This window comes from Budorcas taxicolor, chromosome 1 (assembly GCF_023091745.1).
Source record: "Budorcas taxicolor isolate Tak-1 chromosome 1, Takin1.1, whole genome shotgun sequence".
Lineage (NCBI taxonomy): Eukaryota > Metazoa > Chordata > Mammalia > Artiodactyla > Bovidae > Budorcas > Budorcas taxicolor.
Window position 1 is genome coordinate 205,602,611 of NC_068910.1, and position 25,636 is coordinate 205,628,246.

A 25,636-nucleotide genomic window follows, 5' to 3' on the forward strand; every position below is an offset into this window, starting at 1 on the left:
CTCCCAGGGAATTCCCAGAATATGTTTTAAAATTGAATGTGATGATGGTTGTATGACTCTGTGAATATACTGAAAACCACTGAGTAACCACTTTATCATTAAAACCATTAAAACCCACTTTAATAGAAGAATTTTATAGATATGCACCAAGCAACACAAGTTTACTATACAGTACAGGGAACTATAGTCAATATTTTGTAATAATCTATAACAGAAAATAATCTGAAAAATAATATATGTGTACATGTATAACTGAATCACCTTGCAATGTACCTGAAACATAAGTCAGTTATCAGTTCAGTAGCTCAGTTGGTCTGACTCTGTGCAACCCATGGACTGCAGCACGCCAGGCTTCCCTGTCCATCACCAACTCCTGGAGCCTGCTTAAACTCATGTCCACTGAGTCAGTGATGCCATCCAACCATCTCATCCTCTGTCATCCCCTTATGTCTTTAATCTTTCCCAGCACCAATGTCTTTTCCAATGAGTCGTTCGTCACATCAAGTGGCCAAAGTATTGGAGCTTCAGCTTCAGCCTCAGACCTTCCAATGAATATTCAGGCTTGATTTCCTTTAGGATGGACTGGTTTAATCTCCTTGCAGTCCAAGGGACTCTCAAGAGTCTTCTCCAACACCACAGTTCAAAAGCATCAATCCTTCAGCACTCAGCCTTCTTTATGGTCCAACTCTCACATCTGTACGTGACTACTGAGTAAGCTGGAGCAAATCTCATTCTAGGAGGTGATCCTCTTTTCTGATTTTGCTCACAGCTGGCACATTAAACATTGTTGATTAGATGAATGGATAGATTAAATCCTTTTCTTTCCTTTGCACAGATCAACCACTCAAATGATGCGAAGAACAGGTATTCTGGCTGGCCAGCCGAGATCCAGGTAGAAGGCTGCATACCAAAAGGGCCCAGCTAACATTGCCCTGCCTCGATAAATGGGCTTTTTATAGACAAATGCATCCTGAATGGACTACGGCCCTTCTCCAATGGTCAATATTTGATGAATATTTCAGGTTTGTCAACCAACCAATCAAAATATTTGCCAGTTGTATAAAATCTTGTCCCACAGACTTTTTATGCCAGTATTTATAGAGTGAAGATGTTGAGCTGAAACGCACGGGAGTGTTCAAGAGGATTCAGTGACATCACCTGGGAAGCAGAAGATTAGGGGAAGCAGCCCCTGCCTGTCCAGGTGTGGAGCTATTTTATCATCAGATCCAAGTTTGACCCATGTGGTCCAGATAGCTCTGCAGAGAGAAAACCTTTATTCTCCAACCATGGAGCACATCCTTGTTATGGACGGTCATCTCATAGGGACAATGAGCAGCAGCCATAGGGCTTAGCCACCTTCTTGGGTCAACCTTCTTGAGCTCTCCCTGCGGGTCCCTGAATTTATTCATTCATCCCACAAATGTGGGTGCGCCTAACTCGGGCACAAGCAACACGATGGTGAAGAGATTCAGTGTCTGCCTCCTTGCAGGGGTGTTGCTCCAGTTGCACCTTGTTTAACAGGATGAGGAGGAGGGATCTCTGATGGGCCAGGCAGGCAGAGGCTGCTCTCAGGAGGACCACTGTGCAACCCAGACTTCCTAGGAGACACACTGTAGATCCACATACCAAGATGCCCAGCGCCTTGGGGTTAAGAAAGCCAAGTCATTGCCAAGTGCTCTTTCTGACCTCCCTCCCAAATCTGGCTCCCAGAAACGACAGGAGACTTTGATACCAGCTTGAGAGTGGTTATCTAGCCTCCAGTTTCTCATCTATCCATAGAGGGATTGGAACAGATGAACGGTTTTCAAGTATTTTTATCAGCAGGCCTCCTTTTAAAAACATGGCAGTACGTGTCACCCTGAATTTCAGCATTCTTGCAGGACCCAACTCCCCAAGTCTCAGTGGCTGACAGCAGCGCTGAGTCCTCCGTGGTTGTAGGTGGGCTGCAGGGCAGTGGGGGCTCAACTCTGAGCATGGGGGCCAGGCTGAAGGAGGGTCTATTGGGCACGGAAGCCGGAGAACATGCAAGTGCAGATGTTTGCCAGAGCTCCTGCCGGGACAGGTGTGAGCCCTCATCATTGCATCCCGCTGCCAACCAGGGAGAACATCAGCCTCCTGGTGGTGAGGGGGGTGACTGTCGGCCCCTCAGGGAGCCTGCGTCTCTCTCTGCAGAGGAGTCTGCAAACCACTCAGTGGGATCTTGGCTGGGGCCCTGTTACAGGCTAGACTCTGTTCCTCCCTAACTCATGAGTTGAGTCATAAATAACTGTCAGTACCACAGAATGTGACCTTGTGTGGAAATAGGGTCACTGTTGGTGTAATAAGTTCAAGTCGGGTGGCCCCTATCCAGTGTGACTGGTGTCCTAACAAAAAGGAGAAATTTGGACACAAACAGGCCATCAGAGAGAACCCCCTTCTGGGCTCTGGACCACCTCAGAGGAGCCTGGAAGGGAACTTGAGGGTCACTGAAAGGCAGCAGAATGGAGACCCTGGGAGGAAGGGGGCTGGAGGAGGGAGGGGTGATCAGGACTTGAAGGGCAGCGGACTCCTCTCGGGACTCACGGTGGGTGCCTGTCACTACACACTTGTCCAGACCCACCAGGCGTCCAACCCCAAGAGTGACCCTACTGTAAACCGTGGGCTATGCGTGATGACAATGTGTCAGTCCAGGGGTCACCCCTCTGGAGGGGGCGGTCGACAGAGGGGAGGCTGTGCCTGTGATGGGGGGTGAGGCAGGGAGTCTAGGGGAAATTTCAAAATCTCTGTATCTTCCTCTTTTTACTGTGAACCTTAAACAAATAAAGTCTATTACAAAACAAAGCTGTCAAGGAAACAGACTCAGATGGGCAGCCACCTGTCCTGAGCATCTGTCCTCTCTCCCCAGACGCCCCCACCCTGCCCCCATGTGGAAGTGAGCCTGAGCCTCCCCTACCCCCAGCCCCACCCTGAGGACTCTCCCTGCAGGGCCACCCCGCCTCTCTCTGCTGCTGGAGAGCCGTGGACCTGAAAGGAATGCCCCTCCCACGAGAGGGCAGGGCCTCTAACCCCCACCCTGTGAAAGGCAGGCACTTCTGAGCTCTCAATATGCCTGGATTTTTGACAGACTTCCCTGGTGGCTCAGCGGTAAAGAACCCGCCTGTCAATGCAGGAGATGTGGGTTCAATCCCTGAGTCGGGAAGATCCCCTGGAGAAGGAAATGGCAACCCACTCCAGTATTCTTGCCTGGAGAATCCCATGGATGGAGGAGCCTGGTGGTCTGCAGTCCAAGGGGTCTTAAAAGAGTGACTGAACACACACACACACACACACACACACACACACTGGACATTAGACATCGCAGATTCAGAAATGGAGCTTGTTCCTAAGGAGCTGAGCCCCTCTACTGCCCAGCGGCCCTTTGTCACCCTCTAGCCCAGACAGACACTGCCCACCCAGGCCTGTCCTCCGTCCACGAGCACCATGCGTGCATGAGGGCTGACAGCCTCCTAGCACTTGCCCTGAGATGGGTCACCATCATCCCCCAGCCCTGCCCCTGCACCGCTGGAGCAAGGGGGGTCCAGACAGTGAAGAGTTGGGGGATTTCCACCCACAGTGGCCTCTGCCACTCCACCACCCTGCACAGACACACACTTAGAACTCTCACCTGTGCACAGGCTCCCAGTTCCTCACCTCCTTAACCCATTAGTGGGGCAGACACTTTATGGTCTCTGCACAACCGAGAAAGCAAACTCAGAAGGAGCGGTCCTGCTGAGGGTGTATGAGCACCCAGACCAGCCCTTCCTTGGAGGGTCAGTGGGCCAGGTGGGCTGAGGGAGCCCGGCTAGGGGTCATCACCAAGCTCCCGCCCGAAACCCCGGACAGCAGCTTGCGAACTAGCCCAGAGCCTTGATGCTGCTGAGGCCCTGATCTTTCCTGGAGAGACTTCCTGAGGGGCGTGCCGAGGGGGAGTGCTGTGCTGCTGGGGAGGGTGGGTCCTCAGTCACCTCCTTAGCGCGAACTTCCCTTGCTGCCTCCGTGGAAGTGGTCCCACTCTGTCTGGCCTCTGCGGTGTCTTCCCTGTGCCTTTCCTGGAGCTGCAAAGGCATCCACCCTGTAACACAGTTGATGAATCAGAAAACTCACTGCAAAGTCAGCTGTCCAGTTCTTCCCTCCATCTTACCCCTCTGCCCAGGGACCTCTGGATGGATGACCTGGGCATCAGGTCTTGCAGGACGCAGACCCTGGAAACTCCCCCCCAGGACCTCTTAATGCCAGGCTTTAATAACCATCTTTTAAGCCTAAAAATGTCTTCTTTAGAGGAAATTTTGCCCACAAGTCAGGTGAATGAGCAAAAAAGTGCTCCGGATTAATTTTGTTAATTTTCTTAGATTTTTTGTTTTGTTTTGGAAAGCTTCATGGGTGTGACGCTGAGATGGAGGCAGAATCCCCCCGTCCTGTGCCAGCCCCGAACCCCCAGGGCTCCTTGGGGCCCCCCATACTCTGGTGGTGGGAATGCCCAGCTCACCCTCGCTTCAGTCACAGCGAAGGGAGGGCTTTGGGACCCCGGGGGGTGCATGCCCATAGTTTTGCAGGCGAAGTAACCCACACAGGACCAGGAAGTCAGGCTCACCCCTGGGAACTAGCTCATGTGTGAGGGTACGCAGCGCGTGCCTACGTGAGGGATGCTGTGGAGGAGCTGTGGATGTCCCTTCCTAGCATGTTCAGAGCTTAAACAGGGCAGAGAGTGGCAGCGCACAGCATCTCAGAAAGTCGTTCTAGACAGTGCTATGATAAGTGACCCGTTCTCCAAGTGTGGTTGGCCCCAGCCTGCTGGAGAACCTGTTAGCCCCGTTACCCGCCCCCACCCCGCCCCTCCCTGTGAGTTCAAATGCCCACCACGAGACTGATGCAGCTAGAGTCAGGACCACTGTGTGAAGCACCGGGAAATGGACGGATACTTCAGGTTTCGTTTCTGTGGCAGGCTGATGGTTTCGTTTCTATGGCAAGCCATTAGTTTCATTTCCCTTGCTTCTGGGGAAGCAAGCCACGAGGGGAGAAGGGATCCTATAAAAGGAACGGGAGGAATGTGCAGAGATGACTTGCCGGCCTCCCTCCTACAGGCGCACAGGTAAGAGCTGGGTCAGTGCGGGGAGGGCTGCCGAAATGCGTCTTCCGGCAGCAGATCTGCTTTTCTATTAAGAGCGGTTCCTGGTAAACGTGGCTTGTGCCAGAAGGCTGGAGGCAGAAAGATGATGTTTCTGAAGCTGCCTGCGTTGTGCGGGAGTGCTGGCCCCTAGCCATCCCTGCAGGCACGCTCTAGAAAGGAAGCGGCGGGACTGGAAGCACAGGGGGTGCCCATCTCCCCGAGTCTGGCCAAAGACCTTGTGACTACTCAGAAGTGGCTTCTGGAACTTCCATGGAAGTTGCACATCCTGAGGAGGGGAAAGAGTTTCATGCTCTGTGAAGCTGTGATTTATAATAAGAAATATATTAACCATAGTCGCCTTGCTGTAGGATGCATCTCCACAGCTGATAATACTGTGTAACATTTTAGAAAGTTGCTAAGAGAGTAGAAGGCTTCCCAGGTGGCAATAGTGGTAAAGAACCCGCCTGCCAATGCAGGAGACTCAGGAGATGCAGGTTCGATCCTCAGGTTAGGAAGATCCCCTGGAGAAGGGCTTGGCAACTCACTCCAGTGTTCTTTCCCGGAGAATCCCATGGACAGAGAAGCCTGGGAGGCTACAGTCTATGGGGCTGCAAAATAGTCAGACACCACTTAGAGACTTAACAATAACAACGAAAAGAGTAGATCTTAAAAGTCCTCATCGCAAGAAAAAAAAGTAAGTATGAGGATAGATATTAACTCATCCAGGTGACTATTTCATAATATTCACAATTGTAGGGGAAAAGGAGAGATTATTTGGTCTGTGTCAGTTCCAGCCTAACAGGTGTTCCTAAAACCCTTAGAAGCGAGGAGAGCATCGGCTTCTGTTATGCTAATCAGGTGGTGTCAGGTCCTCGTGTTATGTTAATGAGGTGGGAGCCGGTTGCCTAGGTGAGCGATCACTTGACAGAGGCCGGGCACTTCCAGCCACGCCCCACCTCCCGGAAGAGAAGCAGGGCAGGAGGCTGAGTTCAATCTCTGATAGTCAGTGATGGAATCACTCAGGTCTCTGTAATGAAGCCGCCTGAAAACCCGAGAGTGTTTGGAGGGCTCTGGAGCGCACTGGAGATGCGGGGCAGCGGCGCTCGCAGACGAAGCGGAAGCTCCACCCTCGGCCCGCGCCTGCCCTCTGCGTCTCTTCCATCTGGCTTGTTCTGAGTTGGGCTTCCCTGGTAGCTCAGCTGGTAGAGAGAGACCTGGGTTCCATCCCTGGGCTGAGAAGATCCCCTGACGAAGGAAAAGGCCACCCACTCCAGTATTCTGGCCTGGAGAATTCCATAGACTGTATAGTCCATGGAGTCTCAAAGAGTCGGACAAGACTGAGCGGCTTCCACTTTCATTTTTCCTGAGTTGTGTGTGTGTGCATGCGATTTCACTCAGTCATGTCCGAATCTTTGTGATCCCACGGACTGTAGCTCACCAGGCTCCTCTGTCCATGGAGATTCTCTGGGCAAGAATACTAGAGTGGGTTGCCATGCCCTCCTCCAGGGGATCTTCCCCACCCAGGGTTCGCACCTGTGTCTCTTATGTCTCCTGCATTGCAGGCAGGTTCTGTAAAGAACTAGCGCCATCTGGGAAATCCTTTTATAATAAACCTGTGATCCAGTCAGTGAAAGGTTTCTGCTCTAGCAGATTATTCGAACCCAAGAGGGGCGGTGAGATGAGGCAGGCAGGCGGGCGGGGCGGGGCGGGGCGGGGCGGGGGGCGGGCGGGGATGGGGAAGACGTGGGGGGGGGGGGGCGGGGGGGACTCTTTGCTAGCAGTTTGCATCTGAAGTGGGCAGTGTTGACTGGGCGAAAAATGCACATGAGAGTTGTGAGTTAAGTTCTATTGGGGCCAAAATGAGGATGATAGCCTGGGAGATAGCATTTTGGATAGCTCCGAGGAGCTGCAACAAACAGCTAGTGGGGAAGTCAGTAATATATGATTTTAGTGAAGGGCGTACATGCAATCAAGCACACATTTCTGCAGAAGCTCACTGCTAGTCATGAGGAGCAGATGCCACTATTAGTGATTTTAGTGCTTTTCTAGACATGAGGAGATGCAAGAATTGTGTTCATAAAATCTTCTCCGGAAAATATCTAACTATCTGAAGACCTGTTCTGCCAGTTTTTCCCAGAGCACAGAGGGCCTTGTTCCTGATCTCCATCCTGAATTACTTTCAGGGGAGCAACTGCAGTGGCTCAGAATTCAATCCTTGTAGAGTTAGATGTGTGTATGTGTGTGTGTGTGTGTGTGTGTGTGTGTCTGTGTGTGTCTGTGTGTGTGCTCAGTCACTCAGTTGTGTCCAATTGTGACCCCATGGACTATAGCCCGACAGGCGCCTCTGTTCATGGGATTTCCCAGGCAAGGATACTGGAGTGGGATGCCATTTCCTTCTCCAGGGATCTTCCTGACCCAGGGGTCAAACCCAAGTCTCTTGCCTCTCCTGCATTGGTAGGCATATTCTTTGCCACTGTGCCACCTGGGAAGCCTAGAGACAGATGACAAGGGCCAATTTGCAATTGGCAGCAGGATGGGGTGGGGGCAGGTGAGTAGGGTGAGCCCCATCTGATAATAGTCCTGTGGCATCCGCTGTCATCTCCCAGTAGATAGTATCTGAATTGAGTCAACTGTGATGATATAGAATGACACACACTTTGGAACTCGTATCAGAATTAAAGCCCCAAAGCCTGATCTCAGAGCTTCAGGATCCCTCTTACTTGAGGCAGCGGTGGCCAAGAGGGCTCCTGACACTGTTTCTCAAGGGGCAAGGACATCTGCTTTCTGGTGCTGCTGCTGCTAAGTCGCTTCAGTCATGTCCGACTCTGTGCGATCCCAGAGACAGCAGCCCACCAGGCTCCCGCGTCCCTGGGATTCTGCAGGCAAGAACACTGGAGTGGGTTGCCATTTCCTTCTCCAATGCATGCAAGTGAAAAGTGAAAGTGAAGTCGCTCAGTTGTGTCTGACTCCTAGCGACCCCATGGACTGCAGCCTACCAGGCTCCTCTGTCCACGGGATTTTCCAGGCAAGAGTACTGGAGTGGAGTGCCATTGCCTTCTCCAACACCTGCTTTCTAGCATTTGCTGATTCCCATTATAGCATGAACTGGTGGATTATTACGCCTTCAGAATTTTACTTAGAGACGGATATGATGCCAAGTCCACCCAGCAAAGAAAGGCACTTGGGGGGAACAGATTAGGTATAAACCATGGTGCTTTTGAACTGTGGGGCTGGAGAAGACTCTTGAGAGTCCCATGAACAGCAAGGTGATTAAACCAGTCAATCCTAAAGGAAATCAAGCCTGAATATTCACTGGAGGGACTGATACTGAAGCTGAAGTTCCAAAAATTTGGCCACCCGATGCGAAGAGCCGACTCATTAGAAAAGACCCTGATGCTGGGAAAGGTTGAGGGCAGGAGGAGAAAGGGAAGACAGGGTGAGATGATTGGATGGCATCACCAACTCAATGGACATGAATTTGAGCAAGCTCCAGGAGACTGTGAAAGAGGTAGCCTGGCATGCTGCAGTCCATGGGGTTGCAGAGAGTCAGACACGACTGAGTGACTGAACAGCAATGGTGTGTGAGTGTCCTAGGGTTGTCATGGCACAGTATCCCAGACTAGAGGTCTTAAAAAATGAAAATTTAGTCTCTCCCAGCCCTGGAGGCTGGGAGTCTGCGATGGAGGCATTAGCAGCGCTGTTTCCTCCTGAGATTCTGCATAGAGCCCATCCCCGTCCCTTCCAGCTTCTGCTCATTGCCAGCACTCCTTGGCACTACTGGAGGAAAATATCTGAGGATGCTGCCAGCAGGATGAAAAAGAAAAAGCAGAGGCCTTTTCATGGGATCATACTTTCTCTAGACACTTGCTGAAGGGTCAGGTATTTTGTAAGATGAGGAATTTCGTGGGACAGACTGGCCCCATGGGAAACAATCAGATGTGAAACAGAGAAAAGGCTAAACCTCAGGGACTCAGAGAAATGAAGAACAGGAAGATGCAAAACAGCTGTAAAACCCAGATTTAGTTTTAGTCCCCGACCAGTGGGAGGGGCTGGCTGAGAGTCTTCTTCCTCTAAAGCTAGCCACAGGGCATTTGAGGGCTGTGTGCCAGCAATTCCTGGCCAGGAAGTGTCTGCCTCATCTTCCCGCAGCCCCGCACATCTGGGAATCGGCTGACTATAAGATTGGGGTTGCCTGTAAGACTGGCCTTCCACCCAATGCTCAGCTGAGCAGTCTTACTGCCCCTCATCCACAGGAGGGAACAGAGGTGCTGTCTTAGGATTTCAGCACAGAGATAAGGGTGCTTCCTCCACTGGACAGCCTTTGCAGGGCTCCCCCAGGCGTGGGACCGAGCCTGGGGGGTGCCTCCCTTTTCTTAGGGTCTCCAGGTCAGTGAGGCTGGCTGCTCAGAAAAGTGCAGGTAGAAGACTTCCCCACCTCCTTCCAGCCCAAACCCAAATGTCAGGTCTAGCTCCAGCCATGCCAGGAAAGGCCAGGACACAGCCCGGAAAGAGCAAGGCAGAGAGGACCAGAGGGGCCAGCCCCCAGTCCCAAAGAAGGGAGCCGCCCCTGGGCTGGGCTTTCTGAGCCCGCAGGAGATAAGTGTGCTTCTCCCAGTTCCCTGAGCTCATTCTGACCTCAGGACCTTTGCACTTGGACTTGCTCTGCCAAGAAGGTTTCTCCCCAGGTCCTCAAATAATAGTTCCTCTCTTCATTAATTTCCTGTTTCCTGTACACACAGACATGCCCTCAAACAGCGCCTGCCTCCACCTCTGACACTGACCCCAGGATCTGTCACCCACTCCCTTTCTTCCAGACACCCCGTCGTCACCTGGGGTTGCATTCCTGCAGCCTTCTTCATTGGTCGGCTTTCTTGTTTGGGGGGTCCCCCTGACAGAATGTGTGTACCGGAGACAGGGACTTCATCTGGCTTGCTCACCACTGAACCCTCATGGCAGGAACCACCTCGCACATAGTAGGTCCTTGTATTAATTTGTATTTGTTAGTTTGTAACAAAGTGCCACAGGGTGGATGGCTTAGACAACAGAAATTTACTTTCTCCCAATCTGGAGGCCAGATGTCCAAGACTAAGGTGTTAGCAGGGTTACTTTCTCCCAAGGCCTCCTGGGCATGGAGACGCGGCGGTCTTCTCCCTGTGTCCTCATCTGGTCTTGCCTCTGTGTGTATTTGTCCTAATCTGTTTTTCCTAAGACACCAGTGAGATTGGATTAGTGCCCTCGTTTACCTCAATCACCTCTTAAAGGCCATCTCTCCAGTATAGACATACACCAAGGTCCTAGGGGTTAGGACTCTGATCTATGAACTTGGGGACACAATTCAGCCTGCATCAGTCCTCAAAACACATCTGTTGAATGAATGAATAAGTGAATGAGCCACCCCCACTTTTAAAGCTAGGCCAATGGCACACACAAAGTTATGAATGTGCAGCTCCAGTTTGAGGGAAGGTAAAAAAACTTGGCCCAGCATTCAGAGGTGGTATCAAATAGGAAAAGGTAGGTGAGGACCAAATTCTTTAGGAACTTTGTTCTGAAAAAAGACTCCCGAAGTTTTTAGAAAGGGTAGTGACAGGATGAGACCGAGGGCTTAGAAGGGAAAGGGCCACAGTGTGTGCAAGGATGGGACCACTGTTGTGAGGAGGGGATGGACAGAGGGCTTGAAATGGGGCACACACGGATGCCCCAAGGGTCAGCTATGGGGTAGGCACCACCTCGAGACTCCAATCCTCCCCACTGGTTAGTGCCCTGGAGCTGGCCTGACAAATGCCCCCAACTCAGACACATAGGACATCTATTCTTTCCTGGTTCTCAGGCCAGAAGTTCCAGGGCGAGGTGTCGGTAGAGCTAGTTCTTCCCAGAGGCTCTGAGGGAGACCCCTTTCAGGCTCCTGTCCCAGCTTCTGGGGCCCCTGATCCCCTCGGAGGTCCCTGACGCGGGCCAGCGACCCTCCAGAGTCTGCCTCTGTCGCCCTCCAGCCAAGGGGCTCTGAGTCTCAAATCCTCTCCGCCTGTCTCTTCTTGCATTTCGGGCCCACCGTCATCGCCAGATCTGCCTCAATTCCACTGCAAGTAGGCTTTTCCAAATAAGGTCACAGTCACATATCCACATGGACTTGCATGGGAGGAGAGCGAAGCCATTCAACTCGCTGTCTCCACTCTGGCCCCCCTAGCGGGTGGGGGGCGGTCATAGCAGGAAAGTGTTCATGACCCAGAGTCCCTGGCCGGCCTCTGGGCCCTGACTCAGGCCAGTATCTAGACCTCTGTGCTTCACCTTCTTGACCTGAAAAAGTGCATACTAGGCACTGACATGCAGGGTTGCTGTGGAAACAGCATCACAGGTTGCTGTGAAACGAGCATCTCAGAGCGGTGCTGAGTGAGGCCAGCTGTCTCTAGGAGGAAGACCACCTGGTTATAGGTCCCACGGAGATGTAAGAGACCCCAGCAACCTTTTCTCCCAGAATCTCCAGCAGCCTGACCCAGCCTGGGTGAGAAACAGTGACAGCGGGGCAGAGATTGGCAACCAAGGAACCCTGGAGGGGCTCCCTGTCATCTCTCCACGCCTTACTGCTTCCTCTTCATCCTGAGCTGTAGGTGATGACGCGGACGCCAGCAGAAGTGACAGCAGACCCTTGAGACGCTCCCGTGGAAGCGTGGAGTTCACTTGTCCCCAGGCCCCAGGGGCCTACCAACACCCCTTTTGTTTTCTGTGCCTGTTTGCTGCCATCAGCCCCTCCTGCAGACAGGCCTGAGCTGGGCTGCTGGTCTCCCCTGCATCGGTGAGCGGCAGGTGGGTTGTAAGGGACTGGGCGAGGCAGAGCTGGAAGAAATACAGCCCCCAGGAAGGTCTGCTGGGGGACCTCTGGGCACATTCCCGTCTTGTGTCTTCGCAGAGCTAGCCAAGAAGAGCGGAGGCGCTGAGCCCCAGAGACCGCACACCCCAGCTCTCTGAGCAGACAGTCATGGCGACGTCCTACAGGGCTTTGAAGTTCAGGAGGCATGCTCCAACCTCCACTCAGCACCACCCAAAGGAAGACATGAACTTCCATCAGCAGCCACCAGGGCTACCGGGCGCAGCACTGGGGCAGACAATGAGTCCCCCACACTGGCAGGTGGGAGAGAGCAACCCGGACTTCCTCCCCAACAACTTCAATCAGCTGAATTTGGACCCTCAGCAGCCAGAAGCAGACGGGGGCCAACAGAGGTCAAAGGTAAGGTGAGAAGAGGGTGGGTCAGGAAGGGTGCATGGGTGGGTTGGTGTGTGTGTGGAGAGAAGTGTGTGTGTTAGTCACTCAGTTTTGTCCGACTCCTAGTGACCCCATGGACCGCAGCCCGCAAGGCTCCTCTGCCCATGGGATTCTCCAGGCAAGAGTACTGGGGTGGGTTGCCGTTTCTTCCCCTAGAGGATCTTTATGACCCAGGGATGGAACCTGGGTCTCCTGCAGTGAGTGCAGGTAGATTCCTTACCATCTGAAAGAAGGTGGAGGGGTGGCGGGGAGTGGGGAATAAAACCTGCCAGTCTAGTCCAGTCCCCATAGCACAGCTGGTGCCCTCCCCCGCCCCCAACCTTCTGGTCACTTCCAACAAGCCTCAGGGGCAGACAGTCTCTGGGGCAGCAATGACCTTCCTGGACATGGATCTGGGGCCTCCGTTCTCCCTGCTGGAGTCTCCTGCCTAGGAGCTTTCCCTCCAGCTATGACTGCCACAGTCATCACTGCCAGCCACCCCCCACCCCAGCCCTGCAGGCCCGGGGTGGGCTTCTCCCCTCCCTCCAACTGGAAGCGCCTGCCCTCGCAGGGCCATCTCCCAACTCACACGGGCACCTCCACCTCCAGCCCACAGCAGTGGAAGCCAAGCCTCTGCAGGAACAAGCGCGGGGGCCTTGCCTCTGGCACACCCGGGTCCACCTCTCGCCCCTCCTGTCTCTAACCCAGCATGAGCAGATCCATCAATTCAGCGGCAAATTCCAGAAAGCGGTGGGAGTCCATCAGAGACCAAGACTGTGAGTCTGTCTGTCTCCTCCAGGGGCCCGAAAACAACCTGTACAGAAAGTACGAGGAGAAGGTGCGGCCCTGCATTGACCTCATCGACTCCCTGCGGGCCCTGGGCGTGGAGCAGGACCTGGCCTTGCCCGCCATTGCCGTCATTGGGGACCAGAGCTCAGGCAAGAGCTCCGTGCTGGAGGCTCTGTCGGGGGTCGCCCTCCCCAGGGGCAGCGGTAAGTATGGCTGGAGCAGCCTCCTGCAAGCCACAGAGCATCCCAGGACCAGTAGGCTCAGGAGAGGTCATGAGAAGCGCCCCCCTGGACCAGTGATGTGGGCAGGGGGTGGTAGTGGGTGTGGGCCTGGATGTTCCTGCTGCCCCTAGGTTCTGAGTCCTCTTTCACGTGTCAACAGTCATTGCTGGGCTTTGTATCAGTTGGTTTCTTTCTAGTCTTCTAAGACTCTAGAAACATTTCTATGTTAATTTTTCAGTTTCTGGTAACATGTAAAGTCTTTTTGAAGAATTTTCTCAAATTTGAGAAGCTACTAGCCAGGATCATGGTGTGATAAGACACAATGTTTCATTTTAAAAGAGAAATGTTTTTTGGTCATGTCTCAAGGCACGTGGGCTTTCAGCTTCTCAACAAGGGGTCGAACCTGCACCCCCTGCATTGGGAGTGCAGAGTCTTAACCACTGGACCACCAAGGAAGTTCCTGTTTCCTCTCAAAAAAAAAAAAAAGAAGAAAATTTAAGCGTGTGTAGAATTAAGCATGGCAACCCACTCCAGTATTCTTGCCTGGAGAATCCCATGGACAGAGGAAACTGGCAGGCTACAGTCCGTGGGGTCTCAGAGTCGGACAGAACTAACTAATACTACTACTGCTATGATCGTCTGGGCCTCCCTGGTGGCTCAGCTGGTAAAGAATCTGCCTGCAGTGCAGAAGACCTGGGTCCACTCGCTGAGTTGGGAAGATCCCCAGGAGGAGGGCATGGCAACCCACCCCAGTACTCTTGCCTAGAGAATCCCACGGACAGAGGAGCCTGGCCAGCTACAGTCCATGGAGTCACAAAGAGCCAGACACAACTGAAGTGACTTAGCACGCACGCATTCAAGCACAGAATTAAAAAGCTGTCATACATTCTGACAATGAAAATAATTATAAAGGGGAAAAAAGGACGGACCTGGCACCCTAAATTGGGTAGTTTCCCCTGTCCTGATTCTCTCTCTCATACTCATCTTCTTCCAGCACTGCCCATCCGTCAAAAACAACAGGAACCCGGGGAGCCAGGGCTGCCTCCTGGGCACAGAGGAGGGTATGGGGGCTTCATGGACCCTGCACAACCCTCAACAACCACCCAGACCAGGCGCCCTGGCATGGGCAGCCGGTCCTTTACTCCAGGGTCTCCTGTGAGATCCCCATCAGCCCAACTCTGGTGTGTGATGGAGTCAGAGTAGGGACCAGTGGCTCCTCCTCTCCACCATGGGTTCAGCATTTCCAGGAGAAAAGTAACAGAGCAAAGCGTCTGGAGGCCAGTGTGGCCGTGGCAGTCTTGAGGGACAGGCAGGAGCCCCTTACAGGACAGTGCTTCGGGCTCCTGCCATGCCTGAGTGTGAGGGGCTGGGAGGGCTGGATGGGGTCGGGTAGATCTCACTGCTTCCCTCCCTCTCCTACCCCCGTCCTGACTCTTGACTGCCACCTGGACTGTGCCCTAGGCCTTTCTAGGGCCAGGGGTAATTAGTGGGGCTGGGCTGAGTCCTCCCTAGAGAGGGATACAGATTTCAGACAAGGCCTCTGGGGACACTGGGGAGGATAAGAGCAAAGGGTGGGGCTTCCCTGGTGGTCCAGTGGTTAGAACTCCATGCTCCCAATTGAAGAGATGAGGATTCGATCCCTGGTTAGGGAACCAAGATTCTACATGCCTTGTGGTGCAGTCAGAAGGGAAAAGAAAAGGGCACCTGTGAATGCTTCTTTTTAAGGGAAACTTAGAGGCTGTTTGGGAAACTCTCTCTCAGGAATCATCACCCGGTGTCCGCTGGTGCTGAAACTGACAAAGCGGGAGTGTGAATGGACGGGGAAAATCACCTACCGCAACGTGACGCAGCAGCTGCACAACCCCTCCGAGGTGGAGCGGGAGATTCGCAGAGGTAGGGCCCTGCGGGCATCTGCAAGTCGGCTCCTTCCCCTGCTGGGGTCATCAGCAGTCACCCAGGCCTCTCCAGCTCCACAGCAAGCACCATCTCTTCTTTCCAGGCTTTCCCACGTGCCGGCCCTCTGCCTCGCACATGTCCCTCCTCCTTGCTACATAACCCTACCCTTTCATGACGGTCAGTTTACCTGCCTCTCCTCTGGGAAGTGTCCCGGGCAGCACCCCTGCTCCAGCTACCCTGGTCAGCGCTGGGGACGTGTGTCCCAAGGGGCTGCTCTAACCTGAAGTGTCTGGTTGCCTGTGGCCGCATTCCTGTCCCCAAGCCGTGAGGTTTCCCCCAAGGCCAACCCCACCCACCCATCACTCCTAGAAGCACATCCAACTCTTGAGATCAGCCTGAGGTAACCACTGAATGAGAAGAAGGCTCAGTTGCTCCTGGAATATCTTCCCAGGTGGCGCTAGTGGTAAAGAACCTGCCTGCCAATGCAGGAGACATAAGAGACACGGGTTTGATCCCTGGGTGGGGGAAGATCCCCTGGAAGAGGGCATGGTAACCCACTCTAGTATTCTTGCCTGGAGAATCCCACGAACAGAGGAGCCTGGTGGGCTACAGTCCATAAGGTCACAAAGAGTCAGACATGACTGAAGTAGCACGCACACATGCTCCTGGAATCCACTTCCATACCCACTCAGAGGGGACCCTGGAGGTCATCCCCTAGCAGCCCTGCCTCCAAGGTCCCTGAGCCTGCCCACGCCTCCCCAAGGCATCTTCCCCTTCCTGCACTCAAGCTGGGCTCAGCCAGACAGGCAAAAATTCACTCTGATCATAACAGGAAACTCTGTGGCCATAGCTTCCATTCTAGGGAGATGGACTTATGTCTCTGCTGCTGCTGCTGCTAAGTCGCTTCAGTCGTGTCCAACTCTGTGCGACCCCATAGAGGGCAGCCCACCAGGCTCCCCCGTCCCTGGGATTCTCCAGGCAAGGACACTGGAGTGGGTTGCCATTTCCTTCTCCAATGCATCAAAGTGAAAAGTGGAAGTGAAGTCGCTCAGTCGTGTACGACTCTTAGCGACCCCATGGACTGCAGCTTACCAGACTCCTCTGCCCATGGGATATTCCAGGCAAGAGTACTGGAGTGGATTGTCATTGACTTATGCCTCACTGAGCAACAAACTTTGCATCTGAGGCTGGGGTTTTCACGTGACTTCTTGGGCTCAGCTCCCTGAGAACCCCGTGTCTCCAGCTAGCTCACCAGAGGGATCGCTCCCCAAATTGCAAGGTGCTGCCTCAATTCTAGATCCACCCCCAAAACAGGAACTTCCTGAGATCTTCACCTGGCAAGTTTCCTAGCTTCAAATGATAAAAGCTCTGCACTGCCATGCCTGCTACGCCCATCCTGTCCACATGTGCCCAGCACATCCTTCATTGTGGCCGAGATCTGCCCAGTCTCTCTCTAGCTGGGAGCTCTGTGGGCAGGTCTGGGAGGGCATGTTCTGTGAACTTAGGTGAATGTTCTGTGTAAGGATGAGTAATGAGCATCTTTACAACAGCATCTCTAAAGCATCTATGGCATCTTGGCACTCTGGTCCACTGCAGGTAGGAGTATAAGTTGGTACAACTACTTTGGAAAATTGACACTATATCCACTAAGGCTGTGTGCACACCCCATGACACCTCAAAACTCTAATCCTGAGTATCACTTCAGTTCAGTCCCTCAGTCATTTCCGACTCTTTGTGACCCCATGCACTGCAGCACGCCAGACCTCCTTGTCCATCACCAACTCCCAGAGTTTACCCAAACTCATGTCCATTGAGTCGGTGATGCCATCCAACCATCTCATCCTCTGTCGTCCCCTTCTCCTCCTGCCCTCAATCTTTCCCAGCATCAGGGTCTTTTCAAATGAGTCGGCTCTTCGCATCAGGTGGCCAAAGGATTTCAGTTTCAGCTTCAACATCAGTCCTTCCAATGACCACCCAGAACTGATCTCTTTTAGGATGGACTGGTTGGATCTCCTTGCAGTCTCCAAGTGACTCTTGAGAGTCTTCTCCAACACCACAGTTTAAAAGCATCAATTCTTCGGCACTCAGCCTTCTTTATCCCAAGTATACCCCAGCCAAAATGTGCACCCAAAGTCAGCTTCTAGAATCTCTATAGCAGCACTATTGTGATTCCCAGATGGTGCTGGTGGTAAAAGAATCTGCCTGCCAATGCAGGAGACATAATAGATTCAGTTCCTGGGTCGGGATGATCCTCCGGAGGAGAGCACAGCAACCCGCTCCAGCACTCTTGCCTGGAAAATCCCATGGACAGAGGAGCCTGGCAGGCTCCAGTCCATAGAATCACAAAGAGTCAGACATGACTGAGTGACTTAGCAAGCAAGCAACTATGATTACCCATCCCCCACCCCCCAGCCCCAACCTCCAACACCCCACAGACTGGATCAAGACACAGAATGACAATGAAAAGGAACAGCCCTCAGCCACAAGCACCAGTATAATGTAATCACACAAACGAAACGTTGAGCTGAGGAAGCGGAACCAAGAGAGGGCTTCCCCAAGGGGCTCAGCGATGAAGAATCCACCTGCAATGCAGGAGCCACAGGAGACTCTGGTTTGATCCCTGGGTCGGTAAGATCCCCTGGAGGAGGGCATGGCAACCCACTCCAGTAGTCTTGCCTTGAGAATCTCACAGATAGAGGAGCCTTGCAACGTACAGTCTATGGGGTCGCAAAGAGTCGGACATGACTGAGTGACTTAGCACACAGGCGCACATGCGTGACACCTAGAGAAGACATAGTTTATGATTCCTTTTTTAATTAGGTGGGACCACAGGAACATGCTCTTCTTGTAGGTCAAAAGTGGTTATCTATCAGCAAATTCACTTAGCTCAGCCAAGTATAAGTACAAAAATGGGCAAAAGAGTAGATGCTGGTAGAGCTTAAGATAAGCGCTACTTTATGCGAGGGCTAGTGATCCACAGGGAGAGAGGGGCTTTAGCAGGGTAGTGGGGCTGACCATGTTCTGTTTCTAGATATGTGTTTCTGTGACACCAATGGGTCCCACCTTTGAAACTCACCAAGCCACAGGCTTCAGACAAGGGGTGCTTTCCTGTATGTATGTTTCACTTCAATACACAGTTACAAAATCATAGCTCAAGTAGTGACTGGGACTGATAGCTGAAGCAGGAAACGTTTACAAAGTAGCCTGGTTGCCATCATTCTCCCACTTCCTAATTTCTAAAGAACTAGGCGCTTCATCAGGGCTGTGCTTAAATTGCCTCCCTGTTTCTCACCCTAGGACTGTCCGCTGATACAGGTGAGACACATAAATAGATGAGGGACATAAATCTGCCCACAGATTCCACTGCTTTTGCCTGGTTGGGTTCTTCATCTGGACTCAGGTTTTCTCCTCTCTTGGTCTCCACAGCCCAGAACATCATAGCTGGGAATGGAGTTGGCATCAGCCATGAGCTCATTAATCTAGAGGTCACCTCCCCTGAGGTCCCAGATCTGACCCTCATTGACCTTCCCGGCATCACCAGGGTGGCTGTGGAAAACCAGCCACAAGACATCGGACTGCAGGTGAGCCTCTCTGCAACTTGGGAGTGGGCCCCACGCTCAGCAGGGGGCACTTCTGAGGTCTCTGCCGGCAGCCCCCAGGACTCTGGTGCACCTTCCCAGCCTGTACTCTGAGTAGTTGGGGAGGAGACTGCAGAGGAAATTCTAGGGCTGGGGCCTCACACTCAGGTTCTGACAAGGGCCTGGCAGTCATGGAAACAGGCAAAGCTGACTCCGTAGGCCTGGAGGTGTATAACGCACACCCTGCCCAATGCTGTCCTGTGGGAATATGGACCCAGTGTTACCACTATCCTAATATTTAAAAGAAGCCAGACATTGGAGTTTTACATGGGATCTGCCGATTTTAGCCACAAGTTTTTAAAATAATACCACGTAAGTCAATCAGGACACAGATTGTGATCTCTGGCTGGGGACAAGAAGGCTGGTACAGTGGAGGCATGAGAACCGCAGAGCGGCTCTGACTGATACAAACCAACAGCTGCTGAGCCTGGGGCTTCTTTACCAACGACCTTCCCGCTTAAGGTTGCCTAAGAACAGTTATCACAGGGATGCCGGAATCACACCTGATCTCTGGCTGGGTCCACCCTGAGACCAGCCTTGTCAAGCCTTGCTGAGACAGCTCACATGGAGGCCAAGGAGGCAAGGATGGTCTCAGAATCAGGGTTGTTGTCCAAAGTGTAAAGGGACAGGGCAGAGGAGAGGGAGAAGATGAAACCCTCTTCCTCTGAGACTGAGGTCACAGCTGCCCTCTTGCCTTTTCCGAGGAGGGGGCGGGGCACTGCCAGTGTTGGGAACCCAATTACAGCCCAACTAAGACCATGGCAGTCCCTCTTGGATGGGTCTCTGCTGGCCCCACTGTCTTAGGCACTTGATTACTCTTTTTCCCTCAACATCCAGATCACCATTCTCTGTCTCTGGGAGCCTTGTAATTAGGTCTTTCCCCTTCCTGAGTTAAAGGACTCGTTCCACACTTCTTACCCTGCTTCACTCAACGAAAGTGTGGGATTTCCCAGGGCATGACAAAAATGCTTGCCTGGGGTTAGAGTATGCCTCGTCCTCCTGCCGTCAGCTCAGAAGCATCCCAGGGAAGATCTGTCTAGGAAAGAGGGGTCTTATCTGACCATGGGAATCAGGGAGCCTTTGGGAAAGAAGAAATACCAGTGATGAGCTCTGGAGGATAAGCAGGACGTCAACAGAGAGCTCAGTGAGGGCAGCTGGTCAGACATTCTAGAGGAAGGGGGTAGGCTAATCCAAAGCTCAGAAGTGTGAAAACTGGGTGGTGCTCTGGGATGACCAGCTGTGCTCTTGGGTGACCAGAGATGTGCTCTTCCTTTGTGACTCCCTGGCATCAGATCAAGGCACTCATCAAAACGTACATCCAGAGGCAGGAGACCATCAACTTGGTGGTAGTCCCCTGCAACGTGGACATCGCCACCACGGAGGCGCTGAGCATGGCCCAGGAGGTGGACCCCGATGGAGACAGGACCATAGGTAAGAAGGAAGCACCAACAGGAAGCCGGGGGAGACCCCTCAGATATTTAGAAGGTCCTGGATGTAATAGCCCTGTTAGAGGCGCCCACATCCTGCATCAAATACGAACTCTGTTCCCAGGGAAACTCCGGGGGCTCAGGGTGCAGTTGCACACAGCAGACGGGCCACCCTCACTCATGGTCAGGGCTAGATGTATGGCCAATATCTGGAGGTTCTTTGCCCTCCTTCCTATTGTCCCTTATTTGCATTCTCAACCCATTCTGGATAGGGGGAGAGAGATGCCTTATTTTGTCTCCCACAGTGGTCCAGAAAGAAGGAAAAGACTGGCCCATCAACTGTGCAAGTCCAGAGGAAAAATTCTTGTGAGCCTTTGGTTCATGGAAAAGATCTCACCAGGGCATGTATGAACATACTCAGGGAATACACTTCCAGGTTTACACTGGAGCACAGGTGTCTACAGAGTTTATATTCAAGTAGAACTCTTCCTTGGGGAGATGGGTTCTCTTAAATTCCTTTATTAAAAATGTCCCCCACAGAAGGCATTATAGGGGATTTGGTTTAAGAGCACAGATTGCCTGGGTTTCAATCCTTGCTTTACAACTTACTGGCCACATATCCTGGGGCAAATGAGAGCTGCTATTTTAAAAATTCTAATTTTATTACTTAATATCACTTCTCTCCAATCACTTCACTTACCCATCGAATTTACCTTCCTGAAAGTGTGCCAGTCATTTTCTTTGACTAAATGGACACCCAGTATATTACTGCCTTTTCCACTTTTTTTTTCCCAACAAATACCCAGGTTTCCAGTAAGGATAAAAATAACAGTAGGGGAATACAACTCGAGTTTAATGTATTATTATATTCCAGACTAGACTTGTACCCTGTTACCTGCTGACTTCTACAGGTGTCTAGAACACATTGAACCAGAGAGAAAACTCAAGTTTGGGGTCATCCACTATTATGCAATCATAAGTCATTAGGGATGTCTCATTAATGACCACAGAAGATAGTTTCATCTTTTAAGTAGATAGATCTATTTGGATATCAATATCTTTATAGAAATTGAGTAATACTTCTTACTAGTAGTTTTCTGTTCTTCTCATGGGGCTTCCCAGGTGGCTCAGTGGTAAAAAAAAAAAAAAATCTGCCTGCCAATGCAGAAGACACAAGAGACATGGGTTTGATCCCTGGGTGGGGAAGATTCCCTGAAGAAAGGAATGGCTACCCACTCCAGCATTCATTAGCCACAAACTCTGATAATCTGTAAGCTTTCACTAAATATTAAGTATTATTGTGGTAAATTCAGTTAAGTACTCTACACATAGAGTATACACAAAAAGGTCTTAGTATATTCCAAACAGCCTTATAACATTGTGCAAATTTCCCATGCATTCAAGGTTAAGTATAGAAATAGAGAAAAGTATGCTAAGCTTAAAAAAGAAATGGAATATACACTCAAGTACACAGCAGCCAAAAGGTGGAAGCCAAACAAGCATCCATCAAGAACACAGTCACTTGGAATTCAAAGCCTTCAGTCCAGTGTGAGCGACAGGAGTAAGGGCAGGAGAGTGGGAGAGGAAGGCAGGGAGGGTCTCAAAGCAGGTACCACTAGAGGGGCAGAGTGAGTCTGTGACAGGAGACCCTAGAGAGTCACAGACCCTCCGTACAGTAGGGAATGATGTGCTTTTGGATACATGGTGACGGAGTGAGTTGGTTCTGATGATGCACGCTGCCTTAGTGTCGGGGACTCAGCGGGTACCCGAGAGACATTTGTTAAATAAATTACACAAGGCATTCAATGAGTTGAGTGACTGGATGAGCAAATAAAAATACAAATAAGAGGAATGACAATGGAATGAAAGAATGAGCTGAGAGGCACTGGGCAGAAAAGGCTCTTGGTCATAACAGTCTTGATAAAGAAGAAGAAAGTTGGAGACATCATAATTCCTGGTGTCAAGTATATTACAAAGCGACTGTGATTAAAACAGTATGGTGCTAGCAAAAAGACAGACATATAGATCTGTGTGACAGAATAGCAAGCCCAGAAATAAATTCGTGTCTGTAGAGTTAGCTGATTTGGGACCGAAGTGGTAAGAATATACAATGAGAAAATGATACTCTGCTGGTCTTGGCCAAAAAAGACACCGTAGCCTAGCAGTGTTCAATATATTTGAAGATAAAATTGACCTTTCCATTGCCCTCCTCTAATTATCTCACAGGGATCCTGACCAAACCAGACCTGGTGGACAAGGGCACCGAGAAAGGTGTCCTGAAGGTCATGCAGAACCTCACCTATCATCTCAAGAAGGGGTATATGATCGTGAAGTGCCGGGGCCAGCAGGATATCACCAACAAGCTGAGCTTGGCAGAGGCAACCAGGAAAGAAGTAATGTTCTTTCAGACACATCCGTATTTCAGGTAAGATTCTTTATGACAGCCTTGGACTCCATGGAAACCAGCCCTGCCTACCAGAATTGGCCAAGATGATCACCATGTTTAAAAATTATACAATTAACATCAGTTCAGTTCAGTCTCTCAGTCATGGCTGACTCTTTGTGATCCCATGGACTGCAGCACGCCAGGCCTCCCTGTCCATCAATAACTCCTGGAGTTTACTCAAACTCATGTCCATTGAGTCAGTGATGCCATCCAACCATCTCATCTTCTGTCAACCCCTTCTCCTTCTGCCTTCAATCTTTCCCAGCATCAGGGTCTTTTCAAATGAGTTAGCTCTTCACATCAGGTGGCCAAAGTATTGGAGTTTCAGCTTCAACATCAGTCCCTCCAATGAACATTCAGGACTGATCTCCTTTAGGATGGACTGGTTGGATCTCCTTGATGTCCAAGGGACTCTCAAGAGTCTTCTCCAACACCATAGTTCAAAAGTATCAGTTCTTTGGCACTCAGCTTTCTTTATGGTCCAACTCTCACAACCATACATGACCTACTGGAAAAACCATAGCTTTGACTAGATGGATCTTTGTCAGCACAGTATTGTCTCTGCTTTTTATTATGCTTTTGGAGCCCAAAAAATTAAAGTCTGTCACTGTTTCCACTGTTTCCCCATCTATTTGCCATGGAGTGATGAGACTGGATGCCATGATTTTAGTTTTCTGAATGTTGAACATTAAGCCAACTTTTTCACTCTCCTCTTTCACTTTCATCAAGAGACTCTTTAGTTCTTCTTTGCTTTCTGCCATAAGGGTGGTGTCATCTGCATATCTAAGGTTATTGATATTTCTCCCTGCAATCTTGATTCCAGCCTGTGCTTCATACAGCCCAGCATTTCTCATGATGTACTCTGCATATAAGTTAAATAAGTAGGGTGACAATATACAGCCTTGACATACTCCTTTTCCTATTTGGAACCAGTCTGTTGTTCCATGTTCAGTTCTAACTGTTGCTTCCTGACCTGCATACAGATTTCTCAAGAGGCAGGTCAGGTGGTCTGGTATTCCCATCTCCTTCAGAATTTTCCACAGTTTATTGTGATCCACACAGTCAAAGGCTTTGGCATAGCCAAAAAAGCAGAAATAGATGTTTTTCTGGAACTCTCTTGCTTTTTCAATGATCTCTTGTTCTTGGCAATTTGATCTCCTGTTCCTCTGCCTTTTCTAAAACCAGCTTGAACATCTGCAAGTTCACGGTTCACATACTGTTGAAGCCTGGCTTGGTGAATTTTGAGCATTACTTTACTAGCATGTGAGATGAGTGCAATTGTGCGGTAGTTTGAGACTTTCTTTGGCATTGCCTTTCTTTGCAGTTGGAATGAAAACTGATATTTCCAGTCCTGTGGCCACTGCTGAGTCTTCCAAATTTGCTGGCATATTGAGTGCAGCACTTTCACAGCATCATCTTTTAGAATTTGAAATAGCTCAACTGGAATTCCATCACCTCCACTAACTTTGTTTGTACTGATGTTTCCTAAGGCCCACTTGACTTTACATTCTAAGATGTCTGGCTCTAGGTTAGTGATCACACCATCATGATTATCTGGGTCATGAAGATCTTTTTTGTACAGTTATTCTGTGTATTCTTGCCACCTCCTCTTAATATCTTCTGCTTCTGTTAGGTCGATACCGTTTCTGTCCTTTATCGAGCCCATCTTTGCATGAAATGTTCCCTTGGTATCTCTAATTTTCTTGAAGAGATCTCTAGTCTTTCCCATTCTATTGTTTTCCTCTATTTCTTTGCACAGATCACTGAGGAAGGCTTTCTTTTCTCTCCTTGCTATTCTCTGGAACTCAGCATTCAAATGGGTATAACTTTCCTTTTCTCCTTTGCTTTTGGCTTCTCTTCTTTTTCACAGCTATTTGTAAGGCCTCCTCAGACAGCCATTTTGCTTTTTTGCATTTCTTTTTCTTGGGGATGGCCTTGATCCCTGTTTGCTGTCACGAACCTCCATCCATAGTTCTTCAGGCACTCTGTCAGATCTAGTCCCTTGAGTCTATTTCTCACTTCCACTGTATAATTGTAAGGGATTTGATTTAGGTCATACCTGAATGGTCTAGTGGTTTTCCCTACTTTCTTCAATTTAAGTCTGAATTTGGCAATAAGGGGTTCATGATCTGAGCCACAGTCATCTCCTGGTCTTGTTTTTGCTGATTGTATAGAGCTTCTCCACCTTTGGTTCCAAAGAATATAATCAATCTGACTTCAGTGTTTACCATCTGGTGAGGTCCATGTGTAGAGTCTTCTCTTGTGTTGTTGAAAGAGGTGTTTGCCCTTGTGTGTATTCTCTTGGCAAAACTCTATTACCGTTTGTCCTGCTTCATTCTGTACTCCAAGACCAAATTTGCCTGTTACTCCAGATGTTTCTTGACTTCCTACTTTTGCATTCCAGTCCCTTATAATGAAAAGGACATCTCTTTTGGGTGTTAGTTCTAGAGGGTCTTGTTGATCTTCATAGAACCATTCAATTTCAGCTTCTTCAACATTACTGGTTGGATTACTGTGATACTGAATGGTTGGCCTTGGAAATGAACAGAGATCATTCTGTCGTTCTTGAGATCACATCCAAGTACTGCACTTGGGACTCTTTTGTTTACTTTTGTTTACTCCATTTCTTCTAAGGGATTCTTTCCCACGATAATAGATATAATGGTCATCTGAGTTAAATTCACCCATTCCAGTCCATTTCAATTCACTGATTCCTAAAATGTCGACATTCACAATTAGCATAACCAACTGTTTTCATTAGTTTGGTATTAAATGCATTGGCTTACTTAAATCATTTTTTCTTGAATTCTGATGATGACATTGATTAAAAATTGAAGTCGAGTATTTCATAGGGCAA

The 25,636-nt window shown here is 50.5% G+C and overlaps 2 protein-coding genes across 2 annotated transcripts in view; both read left to right on the plus strand.

The window, feature by feature from the left end:
* Positions 1–925, plus strand: part of FAM3B (FAM3 metabolism regulating signaling molecule B) — a 58,605-nt gene extending 57,680 nt beyond the window's left edge. The window contains exon 8 of the mRNA XM_052649851.1: positions 836–925. Coding sequence (XP_052505811.1) covers positions 836–925 — 90 coding nt within the window. The remainder of the gene's footprint in view (positions 1–835) is intronic.
* An 11,173-nt stretch (positions 926–12,098) lies between these two features.
* MX2 (MX dynamin like GTPase 2) overlaps positions 12,099–25,636 on the plus strand; it is a 28,345-nt gene continuing 14,807 nt past the window's right edge. The window contains exons 1-6 of the mRNA XM_052649849.1: positions 12,099–12,347; positions 13,162–13,354; positions 15,134–15,265; positions 18,695–18,849; positions 20,199–20,337; positions 22,560–22,758. Coding sequence (XP_052505809.1) covers positions 12,099–12,347; positions 13,162–13,354; positions 15,134–15,265; positions 18,695–18,849; positions 20,199–20,337; positions 22,560–22,758 — 1,067 coding nt within the window. The remainder of the gene's footprint in view (positions 12,348–13,161; positions 13,355–15,133; positions 15,266–18,694; positions 18,850–20,198; positions 20,338–22,559; positions 22,759–25,636) is intronic.